The sequence below is a fragment of the Salmo salar genome, chromosome 10 (assembly GCF_965601325.2).
Source record: "Salmo salar chromosome 10, fSalSal1, whole genome shotgun sequence".
Lineage (NCBI taxonomy): Eukaryota > Metazoa > Chordata > Actinopteri > Salmoniformes > Salmonidae > Salmo > Salmo salar.
In genome coordinates, this window is record NC_138300.1 from 28123844 (window position 1) to 28148939 (window position 25096).

At 43.3% G+C, this 25096-nt stretch overlaps 1 protein-coding gene across 5 annotated transcripts; it reads right to left on the bottom strand.

Moving 5' to 3' along the window:
• Positions 1-1296: 1296 nt before the first annotated feature.
• On the bottom strand, positions 1297-25020 carry eps15 (epidermal growth factor receptor pathway substrate 15). 5 transcript variants are annotated; one of them, XM_014216650.3, is made up of 25 exons: positions 24802-25020; positions 22124-22165; positions 21537-21626; positions 21367-21414; positions 21165-21260; positions 20975-21037; positions 20617-20742; positions 20327-20386; positions 19890-20102; positions 19656-19801; positions 19204-19366; positions 18382-18464; positions 15178-15250; positions 10658-10819; positions 10302-10490; positions 9726-10046; positions 9549-9617; positions 9240-9423; positions 8958-9002; positions 8474-8847; positions 8095-8167; positions 7910-7980; positions 7476-7623; positions 7025-7212; positions 1297-4101 (listed from the first exon to the last, which is right to left on the bottom strand). In XM_014216650.3, the coding sequence occupies exons 1-25, from the start codon at positions 24826-24828 to the stop codon at positions 3955-3957; spliced, it is 3201 nt and encodes a 1066-aa protein (XP_014072125.2). In that variant the 5' UTR covers positions 24829-25020; the 3' UTR covers positions 1297-3954. The 5 variants fall into 5 exon arrangements, with proteins under 5 accessions (XP_014072125.2, XP_014072123.2, XP_014072124.2 ...); XM_014216648.3 differs by having other exon boundaries at positions 8095-8164; positions 10293-10490; XM_014216649.3 differs by having other exon boundaries at positions 1297-4098; positions 10293-10490.
• Between the last annotated feature and the right edge of the window lie 76 nt (positions 25021-25096).

The following is a 25096-nucleotide window of genomic DNA, read 5'->3' on the forward strand; positions in this document are numbered from 1 at the left end:
CATAGTGTTTCTAAAAATCCCCTTAAATAAGGGCTGTGTTTTGTGTAGGCTTACCCTGGCGTGACGTTTTGATAACCATGCAAATCTCTCACGTACAAGTTGACTTTTATCAATATATTCGGGTCTATTTACTCAGATTCTGAAATGCTAATTAGCGTAAAAGTAGACGTCATGCAAAACAAATCACTACAAGCTCCTGCATGTCATCTGTAGCTGACACTTTTGCTAACAGGTATTGTGTAAAAGTAAAAGTTGCACAAGACAGTTCACAGAATTGTCCATTTAAAGAAATGTAGCCAATTTTATTCCTTACTACATTTAGCTAACAGATAGTTAATCCAGGGATTCTTACCTTTGCCACGATTCGGCAATCTCGTCCAGATCATCATGTAATTTGTAGTTCTTTATGATAGCCACATTAGCATTACATTTTGGGGGGGGGGGGGGGGGGGGGGTAAATACAGGTGACTATATTGATAAGTCAACTTGTCCTAGAGAGATTCACACAGTTATCAAAACGTCATGCCAGGGTAAACCTACATGAAACACAGCCCTTAATTTACATGTTTCTAAAATCCCCTATGGAAAAATTGAATGGTGGAAAAACGATTGGAACCATTTCCCTGTTTGACTGTTAGGTTTAGTGTATTATGACTCCTACTGTGGTATTCTAGAGAGCAATAATGTATTTTTGTAGGCACTACCTCCACTATAGTTCGTTGGACAAAGCCTATGGGGAAATTTAGTTTTTGGATAAACAACGAAAATAAGGTCTGTGGTAAACACCAGTTTAGGAGATCTTATATGTTTTGTTCTATGGTAATCTTCATCGGCCAGTCACTTTTTGTGAATTTTGAAGCATTTATGAAATACATTTAAAGATCTACTGTCCTGTAGGTCTTTGCTTCAACCCTAATCTAGCGCACCTGATTCTAATAATTAGCTGGTTGATAAACTGAATCAGGTTAGTTACAACTGGAGTTGGAGCAAAAACCTACAGGAGGGTAGCCCCTTGGATCAGGGTTGGAGAACCCCAAGTCAGACTGGTTGCCTCCAAACAATGTAGACCTACCAATGTTCCAGCTTGTTGCTGCCTTAGGTCTGGGATTTCCAAGACTACTGCTAGTCTACAAAAACTCATTGGAAGTCAACTATGGCGTTGCTTTGGCATTTAGCCATTATAAAATGCATGAAAGCTTTCACATGTATTATTAAAAACAATATATTGGCAATACGCTTGTCAGTTTTGAATGACATCATCCATCCTCACACAAAAAAAAGCATTTAACAGTCCGGTGTCATTCGAGAGGTTTATATTTATTCTGTTTTCAATTAAAATGTTGCACATACCATATTCTGACCATAACTCCCAATACTGACATGTTTAAAATTAACTAAAATAGGCCTACAATTAGCCCGTTTTTAAAAGCCTATACATAGACGGCCTAGAAAGAAAAGTGGTTTGTAATTTGAAAATAGAGAAGTCTATACAAATGATCAATAGTATTTGATAGCCTTTAAATACTAAATGAGGGTATAAAAGAAACCGCTGTCTCACAGGAGAATGGACAACTCCATTGTATTTACAAACAGAAACATGTATTGAATGAAAAACACTAGAAAGTCAGATCTGACCACAAAGCTCATTTACAGAATGCTCTCTACTGCTGAACTTAAACAACCTGGATGAAAAGCAGGATAAGTTGTGCATTGGTCAGAAAATAGTCAGCCCATATCACTCGAGCGCCTTGCCCTTCCCTTGTCAACAGTGTACTTTCACAGTATAGCCCTCTTGATTAGTGACATAGCCTCATTTCGTCTGAAAAACAAATAACCAAACTAAATTTATTAATGGTATGCTTTGAGATGTTAACATGCCTTAATTTAATTTCACCCCCAATTCAGCCTCTCCTTGCCAACACAACAGGGCTTTGTAAGTAAAACCCCCAAGTGATTGAAGTTCACAGACAGAAGAACAAACAGCCTTTGTACAAAAAGGCAAAAGGATACTTTCCTCAGTCAGTTAAGACTTTGAAATGCAGTCAAACACTGTGGAATCACCTCAGTGAAACACAAAACATTTTTTTTATTAAAAAAGATGCTTAGCTTTACAACACTAACATGAGCAGCGACAGCCATTTGCTTTACAATGGAACCCCCTACTGACGGCTGTATTCAACTAAAGCTAGACGTGTTGAATATGCAGTGTATATAAAACAAGGGAGAATTTTCCAGTGGGGCCAGGAGTATGTCTGAGCAAGAGTATAGGAAAAACTCCTTTATCCAGAATACATGACTAAACTATTGCATCAATAAAGAGGTGAGACAAGGTGTCATATGTTGTAGATTATTGTGACATTTGGAATCAGAATACAGAAGATGGCAAAACCAGCTATTCTAGTAGGAAGTACTTTCACACATGTATTACACACAGCCTGTATCCAAGTTTCTAGTTAACAATTCAATCAAATGTCTTTCAACTTAAAATACATTTCAAATATCTTCCTGTACAACCAACCTACTTTCCAAAATCTTGACATCTGATATTTAACACATTACTTCATGAACCACAAAATAAAATAGTTTAGTCATGTTCTTCGTCTTTTGACTGGATTGGTGGGTAGTGTTGAGAGGGGTAGATTATATATCAAGATCATTAAAAGTGGCCTACATTTGGGGCTACATGTAGAGGTTTGGACATAAGTGGTTTTACTGGTTTAGTTATTTTTAGCACCTGTACAACCATGTGAGTCTTGTTCACTGCCTGGTGTTTGGCACATACATATTAATAAAGGGCACTTTGAAGAAAGTTGAGTAAAAAGGTTAACAACCTGTAGTAAGTAGTGTTATTAGAACTATACGCACAAATTCAATCACGTTAACTGTAGTCGAAGTAGTAAGACCACAATTGCCTAATGCACGGAGTCATTCACACAGTGTTAATCTGAAGACGGATGTCCTCTTTGCCCTTTCAACCCTCTGGATCATTTGACTTCTGCTACTCTACTCATAAAACGGCTAATTCATTTAATTTGGTAGAACTTGACGTAAGGGCATATGTCAGGTCATCTAAGAACATTGTTTTTTAAACAAGCAGGACCTCACCCCAGCCACAAAATCCAATTCACTCTGTACTGTAGATGTCTGGTGTATAGCCAGATGAATGACAGAGATTGACATTAAGGTCTGAAAAGGCACCCATTGGGCAAGTCAGGAGTATTTTCTGGTTTGCACAAAGATTATGATCAAAATGTAAAGTAGCATTTTTCACCTACACACGTGAGGGACCAGACTACTGGAATTCTTTGCATTAGGGTTGTCATCAATGGGGCAACCACAGAGCAGTCAACTTGCACAACTGCTCAGGTCACTTGCCCCAGGCAACCCTTGATCACATATGGATTCCAATTTGACATTGGTTTACACCCAGATGAATTAGATGAGCATTACTCTTTTCCTATCTTGTTAGAGTTAATCATATAAAGTCAATATCTTTTTTAAAGTGCTCAATACCATCTGGTCTGGAGCAGGCAAGAGCAATGCAGACGGGGACTGAACTTTTGCAGTCGGTTATTAGCGATGTGGTCTGTGTAGTTGAAATGAGGGGACATTACAGCTACACATACAATCTCCATGTCTATATATTGTACCAGGAGGGCTACTGAAGTCTAACAGCCAATCATCTCTATACTCAAAACTCAGCCAAACACCAAAAATAACAAACATGAGGATTTGTTGTTACATAGACAAACTCTGAAAACGCCAATTGTGAGTGAAACAAAAGACAGTTGGTGGAATTGTGGAGGTTGGTGGGTGGGTAGGAGCGAGGAGCAAATACTCAAATCTCTTCATTGGGACCGAATAGTAGGCCCTTTAGTTCAGTTTTCCCACCACTCACTCCTTTCTTCCTTCCTTCCTTTGGTGCATGCTGGGTCACAAGGGGTGACCAGTCTTTCAGGAGAACTCTGACTTGCTCAGAGCAATGGCCAGCTCTAGATCCTCTTGTTCCTGTTGTGCCTGTCTGGCCAAGCGCACCTTCTCCTCCCGCTCACTCTCCCTCTTCGCCCACTCAATCATGTCCTCCTCGGTAGGGTACTGCTGCTACACACCACATAGAAACACACAAAAACACACGCATAGACACAGCACAGCCCCATCAGAACACCTCAGAGATCCAGAAAATACATACTACTCCCCCCCCCCCCAAAGACATCCACTGAACTTAACATCCCCCATCTTGGACACAAATTTTCCCAGGACACAGCATGTCTGTAATTCTCTGTATTAAAAACAGCCATGTCTCTCTGAAGCAACAGCATACTGATCACCTTGGTCATGGTAAGCTGTTCCATTCTATACATTACAATCTAGCTTTTTGTTTGTTCCAATAGCGAACAGTTGCAATTTCTCACAATGTTTAAAATCAAAATGACAAATTTATTACCCCCCACCCCAGTCATGTGAGAGAATTTACAAGTCTGTTTCAAACAACAACACAGACATCATGCACATAAGACAGTGGGATGGCAAACCTGGTTAGTGTTTAGTGAGTACATACGCATGCTTCTTATTATATGCAGTATCTCTGCAGTGTCCCATCTATATCAATGTGAATGCAAATGAATACAGTATTGTACTGCAATATGCCGACTATTGGCTCAGAGATTGCGACATGCGTATTTCTATGTCCTAAAGTACACGTGAATGATACCAAAAGGAGAGATGTGGTAGATGGACAAAGAGAAAGCAGTAGTTCTATATAGAGTTCTGCAGATTGTGACCTTGCCAAAGGTTAATAGTCAGACCTGAGAGACGTTATACTGTTTTGACAAGATTATTACTTTCCCTCTAGATAATGAGCATGTGAGTCTTGTTCACTGCCTGGTGTTTGGCACATACATATTAATAAAGGGCACTTTGAAGAGAGTTGAGCAAAAAGGTGAACAACCTGTAGTAAGTAGTGTCATTAGAACTATACGCACAAATTCAATCACGCTAACTGTAGTCGAAGTAGTCTGACCACCACCATTGCCTAATGCACGGAGTCATTCACAGTGTTAATCTGAAGACGGATGTCCTCTTTGCCCTTTCAACCCTCTGGATCATTTGACTTCTGCTACTCTACTCATAAAATGGCTACTCAATTTAACAAACATCCATACATGCTTATAAGAGGCCAGTAAAACTAGGTTAGTGAATTCAGAGCAAACCGATTGTTCTTTTTTTACAGCTCAAGTCATAATTGAATCCAGGATTTGATTACACCAGAATTGACGCATCATATTAGAACATAAAACGGACCAAATGTTACGGACGTCACTCTGCTTTCTTAGCTAGTACCACTTCCCCCCTTTTCGGCTCATAAACTTGCTCCAACTCGGGACCTCTGCTTTGCCAACACATGTGACTGCTCTCCTTGACAAGGTACCAGTTGGATGGCTCAATTCACAACATTTCGAGTTAGCTGTGGAGAGCGCTTACGGTACGTTCTTAACTCCGTCACACAAACAGCAGCAATCTGTGGGAACAACCTGGTGAATATGGATACACATGGAGCCCAGAGATGGAACCCTTCAGACCTTTTATTGAGCTTATTCGACTGAGGAACAGAAGAGTAAAAACTCAGGAGAGCAGAAGTATCCTCCACAGTGCAGTCAGTGCTAATGGGTGGTATTAGTGGTAATAGCAGGACAAATGGTAGGATGCAGGATGAGGAATGATTCCAGTCAGAGTGAGAGGGTGATGAGGAGCTGTGGAGGGTCATTGGGAACCAGCCAATCAGACACAAGGACACAGTGTGTACAGGGCGCAGGAGGTCATGCAGGGTGGAGGCAGTCAGAGGGAAGAGAAGGAGCTCGAGCAAGCCTTTCATCCTTTCTGGGGTTGTGCTAAATAAATAAATCAATCAATCAATCACAAGAGTCAAAGCAAGCAGCCTTTCCATCCACAGCCAACCAGGGGCTCATGAGGGATATGCAGAATATGTGTGTGCTTTTAGTCCAGTTAGTGGTGACTAATGTCACTCAGTGAAGATTATTGATTTGAAATATATTAGAATGTTTATTAATATACACAGTGGACAAAATATTAGGAATACTGAGTTGCACCCCCCTTTGCCCTCAGAACAGCCTCAATTTGTCGGGGCATGGACTCTACAAGGTGTCGAAAGCGTTCCACAGGGATGCTGGCCCATGTTGACTCCAATGCTTCCCACAGTTGTGTCAAGTTGGCTGGATGTCCTTTAAGTGGTGGACCATTCTTGATACACACAGGAAACTGTTGAGCATGAAAACCAGCAGCATTGCAGTTCTTGACACACTCAAACCGGTGCGCCTGGCACCTACTACCATACTCCGTTCAAAGGCACGTCAATATTTGTCTAGCCCATTCACAATCCATGTCTCAAGGCTTAAAAATCCATCATTAATCTGTCTCCTCCCCTTCATCTACACTAATTGAAGTGGATTTAACAAGATCCATTAATAAGGGATCATAGCTTTCACCTGGATTCACATGGTCAGTCTGTCATGGAAAGAGCCGGTTTTCCTAATGTTTTGTACACTCAGTGTATATCTACATCTACACTATTAAATGAGTAAAGTTAAGCAGTGCAAGTTAATCAAGGGAACATCAATTATTAAAAGGCTAAACTCCAGTTCAACTTAGAAATAAACAGAAATGTAACTACAGATATAAAACTTTACATAAAGAAACATATCAATAATAAAATAACTATGGAATACATAAAGGTAGAAGGAATATTTAAAAAAAATGGACACAAAATTATAGAGATGACCTCTTTAGCAAAACAAAGGAATGCGTTTAAAATAATCAAAAGTCTATATACACACAGAGTTCCTTAAGGCCTTAAAATGCTCCTCTGATAGTTAAGGTTGAGAGTTTGGCTATGGATAGAGGTGAGGCTGAGAGTGCCGTTTGCTGGATGTGGCTTGTGAGCGAGGAAACAGAGGAGGGCGACCTAGTCGCTGTCAGGAGGGGGAGAGGGGGCAGGGGAGGTGCTCACTTTGTCAAAGCTGGCAAATCGGTCAGGGTCCCGTGTGGGCTGGCGGGGTGAGGATGGGGCGAAAGGGTCCTGGGCAGTGTCCTTGGCAGGTTGGGAGAAAGGGGGATCTCCTGAGCCCTGGGGCAGAAATGGTCCCCTTCTGTGGAAAGAGTCCGATGACTCTGATCTGGAGATGGAGGATCTCTTACCTGCATTCACACACACACACACACACACACACACACACACACACACACACACACACACACACACACACACACACACCTCAGTAAGGAATGAGGTGCCCAGGGAAGAACTCCTAACAAGGACTATAAAAACACACTAGGTACTAAATCTCCATGTTTTAAATACGAATGCCATTCTGCTACTAGTAATTAGCAGCAGAAAAGCACTGACAAACAGCATGAAGGAAAATTAGCTTTCCAGAGTTAGGAGCAGCAGGAGAACTGACCTGGGGGTGGAGGGGGAGGTCTGGTGGGCGTTCCCGTCTTGGGGGGCAAAGCTGGCGGAACGTCGGGGCTGCTGGGCTGGCTGTCCTCCTTAAACAGGTTCTTGTTGTTGGACGAGTTCGATGAGGCGAAGGGGTCAGAACTGTTCGACTGGCAAACAACCAGAGAGGTCCAGAAGAGCATGACTGACAACTCTCTTATGTTTACATCAACAACACCTTCCTCCTTAACACATTCCCCTCAATTATTCATGCTGTTAACAGGTAGTCCTCTCCAGACATGCTCACACCCACAGATATCAAACTACTCCTTATCTAAAAAAAGGACAGAGGTTAAATGGAAGTCCCTGTTAATAGCTAGTGCTCCCTAGTCCTCCTCACATCGCAGCATGATGATACACAACAGGGACAACTACAGAACCCAATCAGGATTTCACCTTGGCCAGGGCGCTGAAGTCTGCAAATCCAAGTCCAAATGACTCATTGCCAAAGACGGCAGCAAATGGATCTGAAGGACACACAGTGTAGATATTACTCAGCACAAAGAGTTTAGCCAAACAGGGTACTACCATCTGCACTACCACCCACTGCCCAGAGGGAAGCTCCATCCCTGGAGTCTTACCTGGGTCAGAGCCAGTATTTACTGCAGTGCCTCCAGGTGCAAAAGGGTCATTAGCTGCTGCAGTGAGATCCTTCTGGGAGAAAAACACATACAATGTCAGTTTTATGACTCAAATCCTATAAAACCGTGCCAACCTAGCTAGAATAATTAAGGACAGGAGTAAGTGCACAGTCAATTTTCATAACCATGCACAGACAGTCTTTCTGGGAGCATAATTAACACAACGTGTTGGTGCAGGGGGAGGGATTGGGGTAAACTGGGTAGCTGTCTGAGTGAATGTTCCTAAGGCATATGGACAGTTCAGCACTGTGGCACCCATAGAATTAGGAATTAGAATACTATCGGAATTTAATAGGATCTCTATGGTGGCACCACTCACAGTGGGGAGCTCAGAGCCTGGCTGGGAGCAGCTGAAGGGATCTGGGCCTGCTGTGCCCTGCGAGCCAAACAGGTCTGGCTCTGCCAGGGAGTCCATTTTGGATCCAAACTGAGCCGCATCCACATTGTTGACCTTGGCACTAAATGGGTCCCTGGCTGCCTTGTTTTGGGGTTTGGAACTGAAGGGGTCCAGTCCTGCAGCATTGTTGAGCGGAGCTGCAAACAGACTGGGCTCTGCTAGGCTGGCACTGCCACTGAAGGGGTCAGCGAGGGTGAAGGAGTCAGCAGAAGGGAAGGGGGCAGCCAAAGACTGCTTGAAGAAGGAGTCGGCAGCAAAGGGGTCTGTGCCCTTAAACGGGTCTCCACCAAACGGACCTGTTGATGAAGAACAGCTATGTTATAGGTTAACATTCAAAATATAGGCTAATATGACAATATCTGATTTGGTGATAATATGATTTGGTGAGTTAATAAGACTCACTCACAGGAAACATCTGCCTTTCCAAACGGATCATCTTTAAATGGATCATCTGCACAGAGAGACGGAAGGAAATACAATAATCAGTTGGGATTTCATTAAATACATAGGCTTCCCTGTGGCTCAGTTGGTAGAGCATGGTGTTTGCAACGCCAGGGTTGTGGGTTCGATTCCCACGGGGGGCCAGTACAAAGAAAAAACGTATGTATGAAATGTATGCATTCACTACTGTAAGTCGCTCTGGTCAAGTTCGAAATTGTACCATTTGTGAGGTGGAGGGGGAACTCACGGTCAATGAAGGGGTCTGACTGGAAGAAGTCCATGCCAGGGAGCGGAGGGGGGCTGGTCGTTGGGGACATGGTAGGCTGAGCAGGGAGTGTAGGGGGAGAGGTCTGTGGAGGCAGGGCAGGTGGGGTAGCCTGCGGAGGCTCAGTTGACTCTGGTCTCCTCTCTGGCTCTGGGGATTCCACCTGCTGAGAAGATACAGGTTATCAGTACAGTCCAGTGGTCAGGGAAGAATCCAATGGCTAAAGATTATGTGACCATATTGTTCATTGGGAGTCCTAGCTTAAAACGACTCCTCTTCCTGTTCTTCTACCTCTGCTACAACTTCAGAAGTAGGACTTCTCTGCTCCTGAAGAGTGAAAGCAACAGGACTAATGTGCTCCTAAAGAAAGAGAAGGAAAAACAAATTTCAGACACCATGATGCCATGACAGAACACATACAGACTTATGAACAAATTATAAATGACATTTCAGAGTATGATATATTGCCTTGACAGGGTTGTCCTGTGGTACTGGCCAGGTAGTGGAAGACAGGCTGTTATAGAGGTCTTCGAAGGCATCAGACTTAGGCACCGGTTCCTCTGGGGTCTTAGGCCTGTCCTCTTTCACTACTTCTATCGGTTCAGCCGGCCCCATCTGTGGCTGGATGGCTGGAGGCTCCACTCTCAGCTCCTCTGCCTGGTCCTCTAGGTGCTGCTCATCCGCTGAGCCATTCACCAGCACAGGATCCTCCTCTAGGGCCTTCTTCCAGCTGAGCTGGGATGTGACTGTCCTCTCCTCCAACTGTAGATCACTCAGCTTTTGCTCCACCTGCCCCCAGTATATACAGAGGTAAAGAGCAGAAGAATAGAAGGGAGAGAAAGGGTGAGTTAGTGAATTGCTCTCTCTCTACCTGATATTCTCTTGTACATTTTCCTATGTCAGGAATAGACAGTGAAATCTGAATTTACACCCATCACTATAAAAATCGTTGATTTTGCTCTGTCCCACCACCATTAAATCTTTGCACCATGCCACCACTGTGGTAGTAATGACGGTAAGTCTGAGTAGACTCACCTGAGAGACCTGAGAGAAGGAGCCTCGGACAGACTCCTGCAAGGGGGTGAGCTGCTCCCGCGCTGCCTGCACCTTCTCCTCCAACTGCTGTGTCTCCTCCTGCAGCCGCAGCAGCTCCTCTCTGGCCTGCACCAGCTGCTCCTCGTACTCCTCTATCCTCTGCTCCTGCTCCGCGTGCTCCACCTCCAGTGACGAGATCTACACACACACACACACACACAATGAGAAGGGGAAAAAAAGAAGAGTTAAAACAAAATAGAGGACAAGCGGACCAACAGATACACTTGCTATTGACTGGTTCCTCTCTGAAGGTGTTCCAGGTGCTGTGTGAGGTTGTGGTTGGTTGATAGGTCATGTAGTCTCACCAGCTGGTTCTCATGGCTGCACTGCTGGCGGATGTGACCAAGCTGCTCCTCCAGAGTGGTCTTCTGCTGGTCCAGCTCTTCCAGAGCATCCTGGACCTCCTGGCGCTGAGACTGCAGCCGCTGCAGCACCCCACCCTCCTTCTGCACCTCATTTTGCAAGTCCTGAGGGGGGGGGGGGGGGAGAGGCATAACAGTCACATAACAGCCAGAGAAAGAGAAAAATAATTGATAAAAGGAGCAGAGGTGGATAGGAATAGAGACTAACTGAACAGTCTGCAGAGAGGATGAGTCAGAGTCGAACCATTATGACTGACAGCCTTAGCGAGGTGCTCCAACCAAATCAATGCGAGTTCACCCAAAGTGGCATCACACTTTGACTTAGTGTTAATGCCTACATGAGGTTTCTTGGGTAAGTGTATGTAGAAGGGTGTGGTTGGTGGTATAAAACTGTAATCAGCCGCTCCTCAGCCCAGGCTCAGAGGGATGAACGTCTTTGTCTGTTTCCTCTAGGGAGCTTCTGCACTCTAAGCTATGTCTGTTTAAAGTAGCCAGGGAGTCGCAGCCCAAAATAGAAGCCATTTATCAGACCAACGTCAGCACAGGGGCAAAGCACTCCTGCCCACATCTCCTAATCATTTTGAAGGGACTGCTACACGTGCCAAGGATTCAAGGCTAGCCTACTAACATGCAAATAGTTATTTTATCCCTCTTTGTTCAGAATAATTAATTCATTCATTCATTCATTACTCAGAAAGTACTAAACATGTATTGTAGAGAGAATAATCCATGATCACTGAGGAAATATTTTTTGGGCCTTACATTTTACTGTACAATCTAATCTTAGTTACTCATATAGCTCTTGAGAAACCAGCTAGTTTCCCCCATCATGAATATATGGATGCTGGCTAATTGGCAGTGACTGGTCATTGCTGAGCAGAACCCTGGGGTGAGAAAACAGTGCTGTCTGTCTAATGGCAGGCTTTCACACCGCTGGCTAACACCTACAGTACCAAAGAAAAAGCAGTCTTTCACAAATACACAGCAAAAAATAATTCATCTTGAATGGAAGGTAATATAGCCTATAGAGTTCTATGTTTGATCACTTGGGATGAAAGTGTGGTAATGTACACCTTTCTCTAGGTGTTTAAAAATGTTCATGAAGTCAGGACCTGAGAGGAAATAATTAAACCTGACATTCATACATTCAGTAATGATCAAATAGAGACAAGGTGATAGTCACACACAGGCTTATGGTTTACAGGTGATACACCTCTGCTATGGCACTGGCTCATTCCAGAAAACTTGATGTTTTCCTAAAAATGCATTTGTTTGCATAAAATAAGATTGGCAACCCCAGATGACAGAATATGAAAGTATAATAATATACTTCCTCTAAATAGGTTATATCAATAAATCAATTCATATCCTTGATAATAACATGGAGGTAATTGTAAAAAAAATAATTAAAAAAAAAATAATCAAAAATAAAATATCGCTAGCTAGGTTTCCAACCAATTGGCGGCAGATTTTCATGCAATTATTCTCAAATCCACATAAAGAAAATATGCAAATTCTCTCAGCAGTGGTGTGTTTCCCACAAACGGCCTCGCTGTGGATAAAAATCAGTGCGTGATGACGTAGTGTACACTTTTCTCTTAAATTTTTTATGTACCCAATAAAATTCTAAAGTTCAACGTGTTTCCATCACATTTTCAACTCTACCGATAGTTGTCATAAAAACTGTTGCGTTAAATAGCAAATGTGCTGTCATGATGTTGGCCTGTGGGTAAGGTTTATGACCCCCCCCCCATAAATACCTTTCTCCCTTCCCCTCTCTTTCTGACCCTACTGAAGGACTGTTGAATAGCCTTTGTTAAATATAGAGAGTCTGGGAACATCAAACAAATGGGGAAAAGCAACCATATTTTGGTAATAAAACCAGTTGGAAATATGCTTTGGAACATAATGAGTATGGATGTCAGTTCGGTTGTCATCTGAGACATTATGACTGATGACAGGACTACATAAACCGTACCTGGGAAAGTATACACCCTCTAGTTATCAGAGTCACATGGAATTGTTATGCAATTGAAATGTTTGATATTGAAATTGTTTGTTAGGAGATTAAATGTAATTTTAGCTTCCAATTGAGAGAATTGGGTTTTCATAAGGAAAGTGCCCTGCTTTATCAGTGGCCCGCCCCTGTGAAGAGACAGGGGTTATAAACGATGACACACCCTTCTCCCCTTGCTACTATATAAAAGATAATGACACAATGTAACCGAGTTCCACTATGTGAGGTCTGCAGCCTCTGCGTTACAAGGACACACATGTCAAGTACAGAACTAAGCCAACCTTGGCGTGAGCTTTGGTTGTGAATGGTATGAACTTTGAACTTATTCACTACAGAAGTGATACTTCCTAGCCGTTGAGTTAGCAGCGGCCGCTGTAGACGTGGGCTAGGAAAGGACGGACGACGGATTCAGTCTACCACAGACGAAGATACCACCACGTATCCAATTTACCACCAGAGACATTCTTCCGAGGACCGGAAGATCTGTTGGCCAAGTCGGCCAGCATCTACGACCAATCTACCGAAGCGCAGCTCAGAGTAAATATTTATTGCATTTTCATTTTCCAAATGGGCGGTAATTTAGAATGCATAAGATTCTGTATTTACGATAGCATAGCTGCTGTTTCTTTGTTCCTAAGTCTTCCCGCTCTTTCATTCAAGCCCAACCCCCTTTCTGTGTTTAACAAGCCGCCATGTCGGCTCCGTCCACCAGGGACGTTTTCTGTATGACATAATTTGTATTCTGTGTATATGTAATTCTGTGTGATTAGTTAGGTATTTAGTAAATAAATAATTAAACCCAATTTTGTATTGCCGATTCAACTTGTTAGCCAGGGTTCGTGAAGATAACCAAGAATTTACAACTTTCATTATGAGACTGAAAATATGACGATTAATATTGACTGCTATCGATGTAAAATAATACTAAGTTAAGAGTTTATTCGGAAGATAACGGCTCTATAAACACTCTTCCGTGGTGTCCCGACTTTCTGGTTAATTACATTTACATGATTAGCTTAATCAGGTAATATTAATTACAGAGAAAGGATTTGATAGAAAAGCATGTCATATCACTTAATCCGGCATAGCCAAAGACACGACAGTGCCTACTCTGGTTTTAGCACATGCCAACATCTCGCAGATACAGTGCGGGTAGGCTAGTCTAAATGAGATTATGGTTGAGAGCGAGAATATTTTTTATTTGTCCAACGGCAGTAAAGCGTCAATCATGTCACCAGAATTAGACCCTCAATAGTTATTGTGAAGGTGCATCAAGATCGTACACTTTCACCACCCTGTGAAGTTCATCATAAACGATTTCATCTGTATCCTAATAAACTACATGGTTTCCTGAGTCGTGATGGTTATCAATATTTGCGCATTAAGGCGGTTAAACAACAAAAAGAGATCCCACTGTCTAGCGTATTTAGTTGTCGGCATTTGGAATGTTCACCGACATTTTATTTTTACATCAGGCCCATTACTTCTATTTTTTATCCAACATGTACTTTACTGAAGTATAAAATGTTGGATGGAAACCTGGTTACTGAAGCAGGAACTATACAGCTTGAGGCTACATCACATCAGTTCAGTTTGTGCCATCAATCTCAACATCAATGCGGTGCACTATACAGTGGACAAAATATTATGAACGCCTTCCTAATATTTTGCAATTAAAAAACAGCCTCAATTCATTGGGGCATGGACTCTACAAGGTGTTGAAAGCATTCCACAGGGATGCTGGCCCATGTTGACTCAAACGCTTCCCACAATTGTGTCAAGTTGGCTGGATGTCCTTTGGGTGGTGGACCATTCTTGATACACACGGGAAACTGTTAAGAGTGAAAAACCCAGCAGCGTTGCAGTTCTTGACACATTCAAACCGGTGCGCCTGGCACCTACTACCATACTCCGTTCAAAGACACTTAAATATTTTGTCTTGCCCATTCACCCTCTGAATGGCACACATACACAATCCATGTCTCAATTGTCGCAAGGCTTACAAACCATTCTTTAACCCGTCTCCTCCCCCTTCATCTATACTGACTGAAGTGGATTTAACAAGTGACATCAATAAGGGATCGTAGCGTTCACCTGAATTCACCTGGTCAGTCGGTCATAGAGTAGGTGTTCCTAATGTTTTGTACACTCAGTGTAGACGTGTGCATCATAGAACTACTGGAGGCGGCTCTGACTCATACTCAGACGCACACAGACAGACAGAGGGGAGTATGTTCTCTTCTGCTCAGCCACAGCCTAACAGAACCAAGCAGACTACCGCTAACACATTCAACAAAAGCAGCTAAACAGTAGAATGTTACAGCTTTGTAACATTTGACAACAACAAAAAACGAATTCAGACAATACAGTCATCAACTGGATGAAAATAAACAATCTAAGGGTAGTGAGAGAGCTGAGGGGCATGTAGGCAGCAAGTTTACTGTACCTGGACTTCACTGGTCCTTTCTCTGACGCGCTCCTCCTTTTCATTAATGTCCTGTTCTACAGAGCTCTTCTCCCTGTAAGACCAGCACAGAAGACATGACTTTTTAATCACCGTGGAGACCGAGGGCACCCCCAGCCAGGCTACCACCCCACCACTAGATGACAGCTCCTCTCCCTGCACCACCATCCTGATCCTACTGTAGCAGACCACACTGACCGACCAACACCGGTAGCATCAGCCTTGAGCGAGAGAGGGTCTGTGTGTGTGTGTGTGTGTTCTGGCAGATGGGAGAGCAGGAGGGAGAGAGAGGGGCAGGACTGTGTGCAGATGGCTGCCTGGAGGAAGTCTCAGTGATTCAGCAGAGAGAGGGAGCGATGAATATCGTTCCTTTCCCTGTCAGTTCATCTTCCCACCTACCCCTCCCATCCCTTTCCTGCACGGTCAGATGACAAGGTAAAAAGGGAGGGAGCAGAGGATGTGATGAGTGGGAAAATGTGCAGAATAGGCAGGGCCTCTTCGGTTATCTGCTCTCCCTACCAAGTCCAAATCCTTAATCTACTGACAATAACAAAGCCATTAATTTAGCAAGGTAGAACACTAAAATGCCAAAAGGCATAACTGTGCAACAGAATAGATGTTACTACAGTTTATATTAATCAAATCAATAATATAAATGTTTTGCTCAACATGAAGACTGTTGAAACAAAAAGGCAGCCAGACAAACAGCCACACATGTCGAGAGAGAGAGTGTAGAACCAGTTGAGAGAATCTGAAGTGAGGTAGGCGACGTATGAGTCAGGAGTACTAACTAAACTGACTGTATATTGCGATGCCCTGGCTGGCAACCATCCAGAAACAACATGTGTAGACAACATCCCACACACCTCTTCCAATGCCAGACAAAAATAAGAAAATGCTGGTTTCAGACAGTCAGTCTAAATCTATGACACCCTCACCCAGTAATGCTCTCAGGCTCAGCTGAAAAACACAGCTTCATCCAATGCCCCTCCATAGGGCAGTGGGCACCGCATGAATTCCTTTCCTCAAGGACAGCAGCACCTTCGAGGACACTTACAGCAATCTTGAAAATATGAATCATCTTTGCAGTTTATGGTCCACTATTCTGAAATGCTAAAATCCTAATTTTCCTCATCTTTCCTAAACTTGAAACTTACAGCTGATATACAGTAGGTCCTATGATTAAGTGTAGTCTGGCCCAGGGGTGTGAAGGTGAACGGAAAGGCTGGAGCAACGAACCGCCCTTGCTGTCTCTGCCTGGCCGGTTCCCCTCTCTCCACTGGGATTCTTTGCCTCTAACCCTATTACAGGGGCTGAGTCACTGGCTTACTGGTGCTCGTCCATGCCGTCCCTGGGATGGGTGCGTCACTTGAGTGGGTTGAGTCACTGACATGGTCTTCCTGTCTGGGTTGGCGCCCCCCCCTTGGTTGTGCCGTGGCGGAGATCTTTGTGGGCTATACTCGGCCTTGTCTCGGGATGGTAAGTTGGTGGTTGGAGATATCCCTCTAGTGGTGTGGGGGCTGTGCTTTGGCAAAGTGGGTGGGGTTATATCCTGCCTGTTTGGCCCTGTCCGGGGGTTTCATCGGATGGGGCCACAGTGTCTCCTGACCCCTCCTGTCTCAGCCTCCAGTATTTATGCTGCAGTAGTTTGTGTCGGGGGGCTAGGGTCAGTCTGTCACATCTGGAGTACTTCTCTTGTCTAATCCGGTGTCCTGTGTGAATTTAAATATGCTCTCTCTAATTCTCTCTTTCTCTCGGAGGGCCTGAGCCTTAGGACCATGCCTCAGGACTACCTGGCATGATGACTCCTTGCTGTCCCCAGTCCACCTGGCCGTGCCGCTGCTCCAGTTCCAACTGTTCTGCCTGCGGCTATGGAACCCTAACCTGTTCACCGGACGTGCTACCTGTCCCAGACCTGCTGTCTCAGACCTGCTGGAACCCTGACCTGTTCACCGGACGTGCTACCTGTCCCAGACCTGCTGTTTTCAACTCTCTAGAGACAGCAGGAGCGGTAGAGATACTCTCAAAGATCGGCAATGAAAAAGCCAACTGACACTTACATTTACATTTTAGTCATTTAGCAGGCACTCTTATCCAGAGCGACTTACAGTAGTGAATGCATACATTTCATGCATTTTTTTGTACTGGCCCCCCGTGGGAATCGAACCCACAACCCTGGCGTTGCAAACACCATGCTCTACCAACTGAGCCACAGGGAAGGCCACTTACTCTTGTGTTGCTGACTTGTTGCACCCTCGACAACTACTATGATTATTATTTGACCATGCTGGTCATTTATGAACATTTGAACATCTTGGCCATGTGCTGTTATAATCTCCACCCGGCACAGCCAGAAGAGGACTGGCCACCCCTCATAGCCTGGTTCCTCTCTAGGTTTTGGCCTTTCTAGGGAGTTTTTCCTAGCCACCGTGCTTCTACACCTGCATTGCTTGCTGTTTGGGGTTTTAGGCTGGGTTTCTGTACAGCACTTTGAGATATCAGCTGATGTAAGAAGGGCTATATAAATACATTTGATATGATTTGATATTCATATACTTATGCAGACTACTACTATCCTCAATCTTTGCTTACCAGAAAAGGTAAGTAACAACGACAAACTATAAAGAGATCCATTTTAATTCCCCCATATCTAGCTGCTGTTATGTCTGCAGTGGGGAAGCTATGGAATTTGTTAGGTGAGAAAATATTGGATGTTGAGAAAGTGCAGACAAACAGAGGAAGGGGGAAAAGCCTATCCCAGTATTAAGGAGCTGCCTTAACAACAACCCCCCCCCCCCCCCGCACCTTCCCCTTCAGCAGGTGTTTCTCCCTCATCACACACAAAGAGAGAGACAGAACCTCTGGAGACCCTGCTTGAAAGCTCCCTTCCGCCCTCATGTTATGAGTCCCTGGACAGCTGGTCAGTCTACCAGCTCTCCTCCAGCTGCTCTTTCTGCAGACAACAAACATACCTTAGCGGAGAACTTGTCTCTTTTCTCAAAATTCCCCTTATAACATGCAACTATACCATGTATTCCCTGAAATATTCCAATGTGAGACAGAGCAAGGCCCAGTTCCTTGGCTGCTGTAGCAACCTTAACAGGGGAAGTTACATGCTCCAACAAACTCCTGTAAAAACAAAGCTGGAGCTAACCCATCCCTCAAATACAACTGCTTGCCACTCACTTTTGTAGATCTACAATCTCATTGCTGAGCGAGTCCAGTTCCTTGATGGCAGAAAAGTCTGCTGCAAGATTTGCTGCATTGCTCTGTTGGGGAGAGATCATTGAAAGCAGAAAACAATGTTTACATTCACATCAGTGTAGCTTTAGTGACCAGACATACACTACAACATATACACAATGTCTAAACATTAACTCAATGGAATGGCAAACACGATGTGGAATAATATGAGCCTCCAGCTAAAGTGCCAACTAATCAATCTCACCAGTTAAATCAAACCCATTTTGCTAAAGAAATCACAAAATGACCCATACAAGATAAACTGAATGGGGGAGAACACCGAAAGCACATCTACATGCAAACAAACAGTAGAGGGCACTAAAAGGACTAACAGTTGAACTAGGAGGAAAGCAAAGGAAATATTATGAGGTAGGTACATGTGACACTGCCAGGGGCTAACCGGAAACACCGTGAAGCCAACACTCAGGAGAGTCCCCAGTTAGAGGGAGATCCCACCTTGTGTACAATGCATGAGTCATGAGGAAGAACGCAAAGAGACAGCATACACAGACAGGGTCAGAGACACAGCAGCAAGCTAGAACACAAAAACCCACACCACAGGAGAAGGGAAGGAAAGGTTTAGTAAAACATCAGGAAATAGACATTACCAAATCCGCATCACAATTAAGTAGCCTATTCATCAAAATAGTTCGACATACTTCATAGAGAAAAATACACTGGATAAAAATAAGATATTCACAGTTTATGATTATTGGCTGTCTAAGACTTGGTTGCAACGTGCAGGACGACAGAGAGGAGTCTTACCTGCTTGGCTGCAACGCTCAGTCTGTCTGAGGGAGGGATCATTTCAGGACAGAGGTTCTGGGGTGGGTCCACACCCGTGGTCAGTTTCTGGTTAATTAGATGCAGCGCTAGTGCAAACTGTTCCCTGGTAAGCTTCCCTATGTCCCCAATGTCACAGAGCTCCCTGTGGAACACAGATGACCACGTTACACAATAGAAAGATCCATTTACCCCTCCAGGAATGGGCATAACATTGACAAACTATAGGCAGGTGTCACAGACCCATATTAAGCCTAGTTCTGCTCAATAGAAAATCTTAATTGAAACAGCTTTTTAGTCCAAGAATTTACTCGAGGTCCAGAAACCAGCCCTGTATGACCAATGTCCAGATTGAATTAGTAAATGCAAGTGCAGGCACCGCATATTATCTAAGTCGCCTGAATTAAGACTAAACATGTCCTGATATGTCTTACCAGATGCGTGCTAGTGTGGCGGAGGGCAAGCCAGTCTTTAGGAAGATATCTCGGACTTCAGGCCCAGACACCAGACCATCCATGTCAAGATCGGTCTTTGCAAAAACCTCATCATACTTGGCTTTGTCTGGAGGAGATACAGCCCACTGAAAAGAGACAGAGGGGACAGGATTGTTAGAGATGGGGGTAAGTCTTTCAGCCTCACTTTCATACTAGGATGAATAGGATACTCACTGTGACTGGGGTCGCTGCTGGTTTGGAGGGCAGGGTTTTGGACCCGGAATGGGAGGAGCGTCTCTCTTTGATGGAGGGGGGCGAGGGTAAAAGGGGCATCACAGGGGGTACAGAGACAGGGAGCTTTTTCCTCTTGGAGGGTGGCACAAGGGTAGCAGGCAGAGACATGGGTACGGGCTCCCCCTCCAGAGCTCTGTAGACCAGGTACATGACCTAATGAAGGAGAACATATAGGCACGCATAAATATACGATTCACAAATATAAATCTGCCTTTCATGTCTGTTTCAATGTAAGATCAGGGGAGTCCAATGTTGACAAACTACTTATTCTATTCAGGAAGCACAGCCCCACACTAAATCTTACAAAATAGTCCACATTTCATCTTTGAACATAATAAATGTTTATATTAGACTTGAATGATTAATCTATTTCTTACCACAGCAAACTCATCTCGGTCGAGCATACCATCTCTGTCTAGGTCACTCAGTTCCCATACCTGCAACATTATTTATGGGGGAGTTCACTACATCCAGCAATACGTTAACAAAATTCATCAAGTCAGTCAAATAGACCAGTCGTAAAAAAGACCATGCAAGTCAAGTTTGGAAAAGCAACAAAAATGTTTAACACAAGACTACCCCCCAGTGGGCACACATGCATTTACTCTGTGTTGGTCACCAAAACTCATTCATTAGGAGCCCTGTAGATTCTGTATGTTAGGCTTACCCTTCCCAGTACGTCCACTGGAAGTTTGGAGTTGAGCAACACTGGTTTGACCTTCTCCCCAGAGAGCATTCCACCAACAGGGGAGAGGCTTTCGAATATGGCATCAAATTTCAGCTTCTCTTCCGTCTGAAAAGTCACACAGAGGCACGGTACAGGTGCTTGACTCAAGCACAATTTCCACTTTAGATAAAAGTAATTGATTGATTTTGCAAGGTTCGGAACCCCCCTGAAATGGCTTTGAAAAACTGATTTGAATAAGAGGTAAATGTTCAAAAAGAAATGTGTCATCCACATGTGGTTTGTAACTGCTTTCATTATTAGGGACCAGGACAAAATTACAAGATTACATTCCCCTCACCTTGACCACCCATGGGCCGTCAACGGACACTCCACCAGGTAGAAGTGGGCTGCTTGTGTCATGCTGAGACAAAAAAAAAAAATTAGCATCAAAGGTGCTGTTTTTTTTGTCGTAGTATAGCTCACTGCTATTAAATCAAACGTCTGTTTCTTGAATAGAGACTGTGGGTTTCAGTAATGATTGTACTCACAAACTTTGGGGGAGGAACTGCCAAATTGAGACTCTTGAGTGCCACCTCCAGTCCATTTTGAGCACAGGCCACCAACCGGAGAGCAATGAAGAATTGCTGATGGGTGCAGAGACAAGAAGTGTATTCTGGCTGTCTTACTACAAGGAATCTTTGAATACGTCCAACACGACATTGTAAATCTACAAAGTAACAGCTGGCCTACCTGATCGTTAAGGCACCCCTTACGTTCAGAATCTGCCAAATCCCAGATCTAAGAAGACATTTTAAATCACTTAAATTACAACAGTCATGTAGGGATTCCCGCAAACAACCATACTGGGTAAGTTCCATAGCTTGGTGTCTGGCCATCAGCTGTGTCATCTAGTATCTTACCTTGCCCAGGACGAGGTCTGCCAGGCCTGATCTCTTCAGGAACAAGGCTGCATCAGCAGCTGCCACCAGTCCACTACCAGACGGGTCAACCTACACCACAGACAAAACAAGTCAACACTAGAAAGAATTAGCCAGTAAAAGCACCAGATCTCTAGCTAATTTGTGCTGACTTTGCAATAACATTTTATTGAGTATTTAATAGACAGGTATGCTTAAGTATAGGCTAATACTTTGATGGGAGTCCTTAATAGATCACATTTTCCCATTGCAGTGTCTAACAATTTCACTTAGCCCTCTTTGAGCCTCTGCAATGACAGGGTTAGCAAAGAGTTATCATTAATTCATAAAGAAGCCTCATCTTGCACAGAGTAGATCACAGAGTGGAGAAAAGCCTGGAGACATGTTCAGTGCAGCTCTGCAGTCGCTGGCTAATGCGGCACAGCATTTCCCATTCTATCTGGTGCTCTCTCATCTGAACAGCCCTCATCCAGATGAGAGATTCTCTGTTACTCAGCTTATAAACCAAGGTACTACTGCTTTAGTACATCCTGGTAATTCGCCCATGGACTCACAAAAAGACACCTTACCTGTCGATAGTATTTGTCATAGAGAGGATTTCCACTTGAGAGCTGTGGAGATAGACATAAAATGCTCCTTGAGAAACATTTTATGATCATAAAAAGGTCCAGACAACACCCTTCAAGCAAGCCAATCATAAGATTACATGTCAATCAATCATTTGTCCAACATCAACCAAACTGCAAAAGCAAAGCAGCATAGGACTTTGAGTAGAAAAATATAATTCATTAAATAAAGCAAGGCCTACATATCAACGTGTAAGCACTAGCTAGTTAAATAACCAAACCACCGTTTAGAACACAGTACACTCACAGTAGACCCATTAGATGAGATCTACAAGTGGTTGTTTGACTTCTGGCCAAGCCTGTATTACATTGCCCTGGCAGCTGCCAAAAAGCAAGGCTAATAAATAACAGATAGGAATAGGCCTATTTCTACAGGAAATCAATGTTTCCTCTGAGTATTTTGCATCATGTTCATCTTAATAGTTAATCAGTGTGTCTCAAGTTCCTCTACCAAGACAGGGTTCCAATTACATTTTGGCTAATACATCCATAGGCTGGCAATGTGTACTTCAGTACTGTGTGTGTGCAGCGCTTGAAATCAAGTGGTTAGAAAAGTGGAATGCCTAGTCCAAGCAACAGGCTAAACTAAGTTATTATCCAGGTAGTCTGACAGAGATAAAATCTACTTTTCAAGAGACCTAGTCCAACCAAGACAGCAGCAGCAGGGGAATTTTTTTCTCCAGATGTAACAACTTAGACATCATAAAGAAATTATAGACGTAAACACACATACGAACATCATAGATAATCAATCGTACCACCACATCAAATCCTAATGATAATCACATTCCTTAGTAGCATGAGTCAACCAACCTTCTGAACTCCTCCAAAGAAACAAATAGCCTGCACTACCACATTTTACACAATGAATAAGACAAATAGGGTCTAGCCTACATATGAAATCAGATCAGGAGAAGACCGTCATCTGCCAATGATCATATGAAATAGACGAGCACTATTCCACCTTGTTTAAAGTTATCATGCAAATGGCGCCTCAAGTAATGCAATAAAGGAATGGGTATTTTCTGATTTCCGAAGAAGAAAACCATGAGATGGACTTCCTGACATTCACTTCCTGTGGCTCCTTATGGTACATTCACAATGGGAGTGTTTGACCAGTGAGAGCTTTCTCTGTGAACAGACTAAATATTGGATGTGCTCTTCTCCTTTGCACTTTCACAAAAATATTAATATTCAAGGGACGGCTAAGTAATAAATGTAACATTTTAACAACTGCAACCTTACAGTACTATAGACAAGTCAGACGATTCCAAAAGGCTATATAAAACATATAGATCTAGCTTACTCATTGAAAAGCTTATAATGACATTGCATGTTATTTCTATAATACATTCATAATCTGACCATTATTCACTATATCTTTCCCAGACCCCCAGACACCATTTTCTAATGGAAACAATTGTGTGCCTGGAACTGTTGACTGCCTAAACACAGAGTCTTTGTGTGACTAATTGCATAGCAGTGAATACTCTTCACAAAACTGCAGATGATACTAGCTATACTATGCTGTTTGCAGTATTTTCTTGTCCAATCCCTACTCCCCCCGCACAGCACAGCCCTGCTGCCAAGAAATTGCACCAACTGTAGTTACCAACCCCAGTCTTTTGCCTTGGTATAACTCAGCCTAGGTAAAGAACATGTCACTCCATTGAGGGATGGTAATATCCCATAACATAATACAAAGATATGAATCAGTGCATACTAACTTCGCTAGCTAGTTAATGACATGTAGCTAACGCAATCATTATGCAGTCAAAATATGTAGATACCTACGTTTTAGTAGTTATGAGAAAAACAATATCACCATAGTCAGGATGTCAGCTAAACTAGCTAGCTTAGCCAGTAGAACACTGCTGGCAAATAATTTCCACTATCAACTTAAATTAACCAGAAAACCAATGCTAATATCAATGTGATTAATAAAACATAGCGGTCGTCTGCAACATAGTTGGCTACTTCCTCTTCTCGCTAACGATAGCAAGCTACCTAGTTAAAGTTAGTTTGTATTGGCAGTTTAATATATGATTAAAACTGTCATATCGGACAGCTGACTTGATATCCTCTACCTAATACGTTACAATAATAACGTTAGTTTACAAAGGGAGTAAAGTGGATTGAAGCTAGTTAACGTTAACTAGCTAGCTTTGCTAAGCGGCTCACACAGCATGAGTGCAAACTGGTAGTTAGCTTGCTAACATTACTCTTCCAAATAAATGTTGACAGTCGAACAAATAGGAACTTATTGAGAGCTCCTTTATTTCAAGATGCAAAGTTAGCTAGGCAATGTAGTGACCAGTGAGTACAATCAAAAGAAACAAACTATGCAAAAGTTCTAGCTAGCTACTGTAGCTGTCCGACGTTTCCAAAATTGACACAACAGGCAGCTAGTGTTAGCCTAGCTAGCAACGCCCTTACGCAGTCCCCAAAGGCGTTAGGCAGAAACTTTACCCAGTCATATCTTGGGTTGAGGAAAACTTCAAAGAGTTCAAGACCGCGAGGCACAGCAGTTCAAATCCACTTACAGCCCTTAAATCCTTTTGCCCAATAAGGACAAGGCACCTACATACTAATCACCATTTGTTTTGAAATAAAATACTTACCTGAGTCAGGGAGAGACTGGCAGCCATAATGTTTCTGTTCCCACTACTTCATTCTGCGTAGCGATAGATTAGAGGAAGCTTTAAAAACGAGGCACTGGAATTTCTGTACTGGAAGGGGGTCATTCAATCAGCTACGTCAGATGGCGCTGTGCCCGCGACTGTCTGCAGCAGTGCGCTGGTGTGAATGTGAACGAATTTTATGCCAGTGTAATAATGAATGGCTGTTTGCAACGCTGCAAAATTATCCACCGGAAGGTAGAGGTACCCTCAAATTACGCGACACACACACGGGGAG

What these genes read in the sequence shown, in the direction of transcription:
- eps15 (XM_082956864.1), bottom strand. Translation starts at nt 24,828, where the DNA reads ATGGCTGCCAGTCTCTCCCTGACTCAG. An exon ending in CAGTTCCTCCCCCAAAGTTT is followed by an intron (nt 21,038 to 21,164) that starts GTGAGTACAATC and finishes TTTTTGTCTCAG; the next exon opens with CATGACACAAGCAGCCCACT. An exon ending in CCTTCTCTCAGGTCTCTCAG is followed by an intron (nt 10,047 to 10,292) that starts GTGAGTCTACTC and finishes TACTGGGGGCAG; the next exon opens with GTGGAGCAAAAGCTGAGTGA.